The sequence below is a fragment of the Lagenorhynchus albirostris genome, chromosome 2 (assembly GCF_949774975.1).
Source record: "Lagenorhynchus albirostris chromosome 2, mLagAlb1.1, whole genome shotgun sequence".
Taxonomy (NCBI): Eukaryota; Metazoa; Chordata; class Mammalia; order Artiodactyla; family Delphinidae; genus Lagenorhynchus; species Lagenorhynchus albirostris.
The window spans coordinates 176,289,623-176,299,351 of record NC_083096.1 but is presented as its reverse complement, the minus strand read 5'-3'; the positions used below and the strand labels follow the sequence as shown (position 1 = coordinate 176,299,351).

Genomic DNA, 9,729 nt, shown 5'->3' with positions numbered 1-9,729 from the left:
CCACCCTCAGTGGCTCTCAGTCTTGGAAATGTCTGACTTCCCAGGGCTCCCAGCCTCTCCCTCTGCTCACATTCTCATATTTAATCTTTTCATGCCAGTTTGCTGTGCTGATCCCATCCTTCTGTAAGGAAACACCCCAAACATGACACTGTTTCCCTTTTTAATTGCTAAACTCCACCAAGAGAAAAGTCATTTAGTCTCCCTCTTCCCCAAGAGAAAAAAAAATATTTCACACTGTTTGGGTCATTCAAAGGGTGCCTTTAGGAATGGCCTACTCCACACTGCTCAGTCCCCACCCTTCCTCCTTATTGTGATTTTGACCTGACTTCTTTCAGAAGAGCCCTGACTTTAGCCTGGGGGGTCGTGAACATCTCCAATTGCATTTCCCTTGCTCCCTGAATAGGCTCATGATCTGCTATGTTTCTGATGTAAAATCTAAGTGACAACTTGATACAGATAGGAGTTTATGTTTTTTCCTTTGGGAATGACCCCAATGTGTTTTTAAAGTCGCTTTAATTGTGGGACATTTTGATTAAGTTGATCTGGCCAAAGATTCCCCAACAATGATGCTTTCAGGTTTTGTTTTATCTTTTCAATGTCAGGAACCAATAATCTCTTCCCTGTCACACACCCTTGGCTATAACTGACCCTATTAGTAAAACTCAATCAGTGTTTGTGCAGTGAATCAATGATTGAGTCCTCGAATCCCCTCCCCCCATTCATTCCCTCCTGAATGAATACCAGATTCAATCAATTCATCTGGCTATAGGCAAAGATCCAATCAGGATTAACCTGATGGACAGTCTGGAATCCAATCAGGCATCGCTTTCTGATTGGATGGTAGTAGTTGCAAAGGGGGAAGATGTGATTAAAAAGGCCTATAAAAGCCTCAGGCACCAAAGAAGATATGCAGAAACTTCTTTCTCTGGAGTCACTGCCTGGGTTCTCCACCCGGATCTGAGGTCTGAGCACCCTGCCACATCAGAGCTGGTAAGTTACAGACCTCAGCTAAAGACACTCTCCTCTTATCTATGGCCAGCAGGTTTTGAATGATGGCATGTAGCTATGGGTGGCAGGGAGATTTTCTTTCTTTTCAGATGTACAAATGTAAGGCTTTGATTTTGCCTCTAAGTGTAATTTTGCCTTAATCCCAAACACCTTGATTTGTACTTCGGTTTATATCATTTAAAAATCTCTTAAGCAACCAGATTTTATTTTTTAATGAAAACATCTGTTTGGAATTTTATTTTTTTACATTAAAAAGCTTTAGTTTGCACAGGGACTTCCCTGGTGGTCCAGTGGTTAAGACTCCACACCCCCAACGCAGGGGACACGGGTTCAATCCCTGGTTGGGGAACTAAGATCCCTATGCCTTGTGGTGCGGCCAAAAGATTAAAAAAAAAAAAAGATTTAGTTTGCACAAATGGCACTCATTTTAGGCATATCTGCTTCATCTTTCCCAGTGCAGTTAACTGTGGAAACTGAGATTGGAGACTGTGTTGGGCCACAAGATGCTCCTATTCCCATAGTTTTAGGGCCCTAAGTGGCGGTCTGAAAGGTTTCCCCCAAAAAGACCGGGGTCAGCCTTCAGGCTCATGGTACCCACTTCCCAGTGCAACCTAATTGAGCAAAGCAGTGAATGGAAATGGATGGACGAGTGGGTGGGTTTCTTCCTCCTTGGTACTTGTGAGAAGCTTGTTCTGGTGCCCACAAGGGCAAAGCTATGGCTTTGGACCCACTGAGCCCAGAGTGGAATTCTGCTAAACTGAGGCTCTTCCACCACTGCCAGAGCAGTGACTTTGGCTCTGAGTTGGTTCTTCTGAAGGGGGGGGACCGAGTAAGGGGTGCTCATGCTTAACCTGAGAAAGATTCCTTGTTCCCTGCAAGTTTCCACAGGATTCCTTTAGGAGCAGAGTCACGATGAGTGTGCAGAACCCCCTGAGACTCCTGGACCTGGCGGGAATGAGCTTGCTGAGGGATGAGGCCTCGACCATCACGGCTCTGAAGGATCTGCCCACAGAGCTCTTCCCCCCAGTGTTCATGGAGGCCTTCTATGGGAGATGCAGCGAGACCCTGAAGGCCATGGTGCAAGCCTGGCCCTTTGTCCGCCTGCCTCTGGGGGGCCTGATGAAGATGCCTCATCTGGGAACCTTACAAGCAGTGCTGGATGGACTTGATATCCTGCTTGCACAGAAAGATCATCCCAGGTGAGTCTGATCAAGGGAGCCTAGTAAGGTTTTGGGCAGCTCTGAAGAGAAAGCTGAAGTCAGGAGAGTGGATGGACAAGGGATGGAACAGAGGCTTCGATGATGCCAATGAGGAGACACAGAGACTTGGCCGTTGCTGAGCTCATTTGGGGAAATGCCTTCCAGCAGTGTACGAGTGCCTAAGATGCAGGGGAGCCTGAAAGTACATGTCTCAGCCAGGGATGCATAAGGGTAATAGGTGTAGAAAGCCAGGAAGGATGGAAGGGGAAAGGAGATGGAGGAATGTGAGGCAGAGAGGGTAGAAGAGGGCAAGACAGCAGGTGATGTCAGGGATGAGAAGTAAAAGCTTGGGTGGGAAGTCTGAGTGTTGCCTAAATGCTGAGACTGTGGTTTCATTATGTGTGGATCTTAAGCCATCGCTGCCAATCTGCTGTTTCCCCACAGGAGGTGCAAACTGCGGGTGCTGGATTTAAGAAATACCAGTCAGGACTTCTGGAGAATGTGGTCTGGATACAGGGTCCATGGGTGTTCAAGCTCACTGATGGCACAAGTGGCTGAGGACAGGTCAAGGACAAAACAGCCCGGGGCTCCCTTGGAGGTATTCATAGAACTTCATCTCAAGGAAAGGACCTTGGATGGATTCCTCACCTACCTCATCAGGTGGGTAGAGCAGAGGAAAGCTTCCATACACCTGTGCTGTAAGAAGCTGAGGATTCTTTCATTTCCCATGGAAAATATTATGAAGGTCCTGAGTATGGTACAGTTGGACTGTATCCAGGAGGTGCAAGTGAACTGCACCTGGCATCTGTCCACCCTGGCCGTGTTTGCTCCTCTCCTGGGCCAGATGAATAAAGTGCAGAGACTCCTTCTCTCCAACATCCACATGTCTGCACTTGGGGGGCAGGAACAGCAGCACTTTGTCCAAATTACCTCTCAGTTCCTCAGGCTGCACCACCTCCGGGATCTCCATCTGGAATCTCACTCCTTCCTTGAAGGATGCCTGGACCAGATGCTCAGGTGAGTGTGCACCATTGTTCAGGTAACAGCGAACACAACACTAGAATATCCAAAGCACTGTCCCTTTTGCTTCTCTATCCTGAACTGTGGTATCACATAACCACGCAAATCAAGGTAGGGGCCCAAACTGGGATAGAGCCTCTAGAAAGGGACACCCTGCTAGGAAGCTATGGACTAGGGGTTAGGATCTAGTGGTGTGGGTATATGATTTCTTCTTTAGGAAGAGATAGCTTGGTTTAGATGAATTAAGAAAATAACTAAGGGAAGGGGGCATTGAAGAGGGAAAACTCCATCAGGCCTGAGCATTTCTAAATGGAAGCTCTGTGCTCACCAGTGTTGTGACCACAATAAGCCTATCTCAAATTCCCTGTTTGCAGAAGGTTGTTTTTTCCTCCTGATAAGGTAATTAATATATGGATAATGCGTGATTCTGGAGATGCTGGTAATAGATCAGGAGCCTAAAGCAGAATAAAAACTGGTAGATGGTTTGCAGATGATGCAGGAATGTAACTGAGCCCCTGCAGACTGGCAACCTCAATTGATGTCCTGAGATGTTGCCCTGGTGGTTCCACTATGCACATCACCCAGAAGCCTTACCTGGCCTGAGATATGCGTGCCTGTGGCCCAAACGTGGGCTGAAGGAAACCTGAGTAGGAAGCATTTTATGTATGTATCTTACTATTAAAATTCAGTCATGCCCACTCTTTACTGAGACAAGGTGTCAGGCTCTCCCCTGAGCGTGTTCTAGTGTACTCTATTATCTTCGTTCATCCTCATAAGAAGTGTAGTAAGTTTTTCTCTGCTTGACTGATGAGGAAAGAGAGCTTTCAACTTGACTCAGTCACACAGGAAGGTGAAAGGACTCAGGTTAAAATGAGACTGGGCATTCTGGGTATTGATCGTTATCAGATGATCAGACTAACCTTGGGCTTGGGCAAATCACTTGTCTCCCTACTTGAGGTCAACTTCCACCTCGGTTTCCAAGACCTAATTGCTCTGTTTCTCCCCAGGTGTCTGACAAACCCCTTGGACAACCTTGCAATAACTCACTGCCTCCTTTCGGATTCAGACCTGAGCCATCTGTCCCAGTGTCCGAACATCAGTCAGCTAAAGGGCCTGGATCTGAGTGGCATCACCCTGACCTACTCGAGTCCTGAGCTCCTCCCGGTTCTGTTGGAGAAAGTTGCAGCCACCCTCCAGGAACTGTATTTAGAGCAATGTGGGATCATGGACTCTCACCTCGAGACCATCCTGCTGCCCCTGAGCCGCTGCTCCCAGCTCATGTTCTTTAGCCTGCGTGGAAACGTCATCTCCATGGCCGTCATGGAGAAGCTGCTGCGACACACCTCCGGGCTGCCCAGTTTAAGTCAGGAGCTGTATCCTGTCCCTCAGGAGAGTTACAGCTCTCAGCGAATCCTCCAACCTGGGAGACTTGCACAGTGTCGGGCTGAACTGTTTGAGATTCTGCGAGTCTTAGGACGTCCCAGGATCATTTGGATTAGTTCCAGCCCCCGTCTGCACTGTGGAGATGACACATTCTCTCATCCCCAGCCCATCGTATACCGCTGAAATACCCCTAGCTACTTGGGTACGTCTAAAAGCTTTCTTCTGAGCACTTGGAAACTGATATCTAGGACATAGTTGAATCGTAAAGGGAAAACAGACCCATGGTTTCAGACATCTGCTCAATGTGAATGGAGAAGAGAAAGTGATTAAGGGAGGGTGCAGGATTGCAGAGGGAAAAGTTGACTCTGACAGGTAATAGGTCTTTTGGGGACATGTGTCTTATAGAGTCAGAAATATGAACCTAAATTTCTGGAGGTGGATTGAGTCTTGAGACCCACGTGTTGGAGTTATCCCTGGGTAGATGGTTGTAAACGAATGGTCAGAAATAAAGAGACCCTCAGTGTAAACTGACTGCTGCCCTCCATGCTGTATTATCCTGATTTCTCAGTTTATACTGCAGGAATCCAGATACTGATGGAAGAAAACAATGGCTCTGAATTGTCTATGATCTCTGATCTTACCGTTCCCACCAGTTCTTTAGTCCGGAGCATCTCATACTTCCTTGCTTATTTCTGTGGCTGTTCAGTGGGTTAATACACACAAAGGGGAACATACTCCGTGGTCAGTGAACCACTGGAGTGAAGAGTTCTCGGCAGGGCCCTCACTGCTGGCTCAGGCCGTGACCCTGGACATGAGCAGTCCTCACGGTTCTCCTGGTGGGTCCATAACTCTCAGTTCTTGACTTTTCAAGGTGGAGGGAATGGGCTTTACTGCACAAGGCATGGCTCCCAGTTCTGGAAGGGGTCATCCACACTGCAGATAAGCTGAACCTCTGGACCCATGGTGAGTAATGGTCCTTCCTGAATTAATCCAGTTGGACCAGGGAAGTTATACAAATTTCTTTTAGCTAACTACTAAAATCATACAGGCATGTAACATGGTTTTAGTGTTTTTATACCTCATTAAAAATTATATCCTTTCAGGACTTCCCTGGTGGAGTAGTGGTTTAGAATCCTCCTGCCAATGCAGGGGACACGGGTTCGAGCCCTGGTCTGGGAAGATCCCACATGCCGTGGAGCAACTAAGCCCGTGCGCCACAACTACTGAGCCTGCACTCGAGAGCCTGTGAGCCATAACTACTGAGCCCGTGTGCCACAACTATTGAAGCCTGTGCACCTAGAGCCCAAGCTGCACAACAAGAGAAGCCACCACAATGGGAAGCCCCGCTTGCTGCAACTAGAGAAAGCCCGAGAGCAGCAACGAAGACTCAACACAGCCAAAAATAAATAAATAAATTTATTTAAAAAAAATTATATCCTTTCAGGGGCTAGATTATATCAATGAGAGATTAAATTTATTCCCATAAAACCTATTTCTCACCAACAGGGAAGACTAGAATAGCATGTTTTGCCATCAGATAATCAGAATGTATAATGTATAACAAAACACTTGTGGGTGTAGGTGACCTACTTGCCTCTGGTAAGACTGTATTTGTCAGGGTTCTCCTGAGTAACCAACAGGGTACGTCTGATTGCTGAGCAATGTGTCAGTGAGGGTTACCACCCCCTTCTCAGTTGAAAAATCCCCATATAACTTATTGTCTGCCCTGCATAGCCTCATTCCCACATCCTTGGTTCCACTAACTAGATCCTGTAGAACTATATTTACTCCTGAAAAACTCTGTGTGTAAGTGAATCTGATCATTTCAAACCAGTGTTTTCCAGGGTCACCTGTATATATATTAAAGGAGATTTATTATGGGAATGGGCTTGCATGATTACAGAGGCTGAGAAGTCCCTCAGCGTGCTGTCTGTAAACTAGAGAGTCAACAAAGCCAGTGGTATAACTGAGACTGAGGATTAAGGTTGAGAATCAGGTAAGCTGATGGTGTTACTCCAAGTCTGAGGCCAAAGACCTGAGAACCAGGGGACCACTGGTTTAAGTTTCACAGTATGGAAACTTGAGAGCCAGAAGCTTTGATATTCATGGGTAAGAAGAGAGAGGAGGAGAGAACTTGTCCTCTTTGTTTCATGCAGAACCCAAGGATTGCATGATGCCCACCCATACTGATGAGGGCAGATCTCTTCACTCAGTCTACTGTTTCCAATGTTAATTTCTTCCAGAAACACCCTCATCCAGAATTCATTCTTTACCATCATTTTTTTGCACAGCAATATTCATAGAGAAAAATTTTAACCATCATAGTGACCCTAACAAAGGGCATTCACAGCAAAGCTCCCTGCTGAGGATTCAGGGGCTGGTGTTGTTGACTCAGTAAGGGAGGGGATGTAGGGTTGGGGGGACCTTAGGTAAAAGCTCAGTTTTCTTGTGAAAGAAAGACAATGTTACAAACCTAGTTTCTGGGACTTTTTTTTTTTTTTTTTTTTAGTTTCTGGGATTTGTGTAGGATCCAATGAGATGATGCACTTGTGGGCTTGGCACCCAACCTGGCAAACAGTAAGACATTATTAAATGAGTCTTTTCCTTCATAGCAGAAGCCCCCAGGATTCTTTATCCCTCTAGCTTACCCTCTATTCCTTGCAACAGGGGAGGAGAACAAACCCAGGACATGAAATGTGTCTCAGCATTTACATGTGGCCACCAATGAATCATGATTTACCAAGCTGCTCTAGTAGCCAGTGCAGGGAGGGTTGGGCGTGGACATAGGAGTGATTGGATTCATCTCTGGTTATAGACATTCTGAGCCTCAAGTCTTGTAGGCCACCTGCTGGTTGATCAGGTCAGAGGATATAAATTTGGCCTGTTTGGCAGACAGGACAGCACGGTTCAGTATTTTTTTAAAAATCTGCTGTTATGTAAATGCTAGTTGACTAAATAATTGTGCTGTGAATCATTTAAATATTAAAGTTATAAATATTCTTATAAAACTATAAAGGAAATTTAGTATTTTAAAGAATGCATGTGGGTTTAAAAAAATGTTTAACTTGGTTTGGAGTCTCAAAACAAATAGGTCTTAAAAACTGATTTTAAAAATCAATGAGCATTGGGACTTCCCTGGTGGTCCAGTGGTAAAGAATCCTCCTTCCAATTCAGGGGACACGGGTTTGATCCCTGGTTGGGGAACTAAGATCCCACCCACATGCCGCAGGGCAACTAAGCCCACGGGCCACAGCTAGAGAGGGAAAACCTGAACACGACAACTAGAGAGAAGCCCGTGCGCCACAACCAAGAGCCTGCGCTGCAACGAAAGATCCCGCATGCCTCAAGGAAGATTCCAAGTGCCGCAACTAAGACCTGACGCAGCCAAAAACAAACAAAAAATGAGCATTAATTTTTTCTCCTTTAGAACACATTTAAAATAATAAAATTTTAGAGCTAGAAGGATTACAATTATATTTATAATAGTAGATTTTATTTATTTATTTTATTTTAAGTTTTTAAATTTGTTTTTGACTGCGTTGGGTCTTCGTTGCTGCACGCGGGCTCCCTCTAGCTGCGGCGAACGGGGGCCACTCCTCGCTGCGGTGCGTGGGCCCCTCACTGAGGCGGCCTCTCCCGTCGCGGAGCACGGGCTCTAGGCGCACAGGCTTCAGTAGTTGTGGCACACGGGCTCGGCAGCTGTGGCTCGCTGGCTCCAGAGCACAGGCTCAGTAGTTGTGGCACACGAGCCTAGTTGCTCTGCGGCATGTGGGGTCCTCCCGGACCAGGGCTCGAACCTGTGTCCCCTGCACTGGCAGGTGAACTCCCAACCACTGCGCCACCAGGGAAGCCCCAGATTTTATTTCTTAGAGCAATTTTTGATTCATAGTGAAACAGCAGAAAGTACAGAGGGTTCCCATTTAACTCATGACCCCACCATATGCACAGCCACTCTATCAACATCTCCACCAGAGTAGAAGATTTACTATAAATCATGAGTCTACATTGAGACATCATTATCACCCAAATATCATAGTTTACACTAAGGTTCACCCTTGGTGTTGTGTATTCTCTGAGTTTTGGCAAATACATAATTGTATACCCTACAGAGTAGTTTTACTGCCGTAAAAATCCTCTTTACTCTGCTATTTATCTTTCCATTCCTGCAACCCTGGCAACCACTTATATTTTTTATTTCCCCAGAGCTTTGCTTTATCCAAAATGTTATATAATTGGAATCATCCAGTATGTAGCCTTTTCAGATTGGCTTCTCAGTTAATGATATACATGTAAGCTTCCTCCATGTCTTTTCATGTTTTGATAACATTCCATTGTCTAAACATACCAGAGTTTATTTAGTCATCTACTGAACAACATCTTGGTTGCTTTCTTGGTTTGCCACCATGAGTATCTGTGTGCACAATGGTGTGGACATAAGTTTTCAACTCATTTGGGTAGATACCAAGATTGCTGGATCATATGAAAAAGTTATGTTTTACAATTATTTTTCTACCTTGACAATCTTACCTGTTAGAGATTATCTCATTAAGGGAAGGGACTGTGTCTTTATCATCTTGTGGTCCCACAACTGAACAAGAAGCCCAGTGAGGCAGTAAATGTCTATAACTGCAGGTGCATGGAACAATTTAACATCAGTTTATAGCCAAATGTTATTTTGCACTGCAATGCAAATTGGGGAAAGTCAACATTAGCAGGCTACTGATAACATAAACAAGTTGGAGATGGAAGAAATAGCACTTGTGTTCTATTTGAACCTATAAATTGTACATGAAAGTGTAACCAAGCAGGACTCTCTGGGGCCTTCCCGGGGCAGATCCCCACCATATTCTCCTCCTGCCTCTTGTTTGCAGAAAATCTTTAGCCTCTTAGGACTTCCCCAAATTACAAAGAATAAATTGAATAACAAAATATGAGAAAATGCAGAAACAAAGGAAAACAGTCAAGCAAGACAAAATAATAATACTTTAGCCATTAAACAAAGTAAAGAACATTTAGTTTCTCCTCACAAGCTATAGATAATATTCTGAGCCATAGCCTTTGAGCTGTTTTGCAGATACAGAACCTCCCATCAGGTGGAAGAAGTTAATTGTATCCAGAC

At 45.3% G+C, this 9,729-nt stretch overlaps 1 protein-coding gene across 1 annotated transcript; it reads left to right on the top strand.

The window, feature by feature from the left end:
- The first annotated feature begins 1,920 nt into the window (after positions 1 to 1,920).
- On the top strand, positions 1,921 to 4,793 carry LOC132516479 (PRAME family member 12-like). Its single transcript, XM_060142877.1, has 3 exons — positions 1,921 to 2,207; positions 2,652 to 3,224; positions 4,235 to 4,793. The coding sequence occupies exons 1-3, from the start codon at positions 1,921 to 1,923 to the stop codon at positions 4,791 to 4,793; spliced, it is 1,419 nt and encodes a 472-aa protein (XP_059998860.1).
- The last annotated feature ends 4,936 nt before the right edge of the window (positions 4,794 to 9,729 follow it).

Excerpts from the sequence above, each read along its gene's own strand:
- LOC132516479 (XM_060142877.1), top strand. The coding sequence starts at position 1,921 with ATGAGTGTGCAGAACCCCCTGAGACTCCTGGACCTGGCGGGAATGAGC. Across the intron at positions 2,208-2,651 it reads GCACAGAAAGATCATCCCAG|GAGGTGCAAACTGCGGGTGC; the intron begins GTGAGTCTGATC and ends GTTTCCCCACAG. Across the intron at positions 3,225-4,234 it reads TGCCTGGACCAGATGCTCAG|GTGTCTGACAAACCCCTTGG; the intron begins GTGAGTGTGCAC and ends GTTTCTCCCCAG.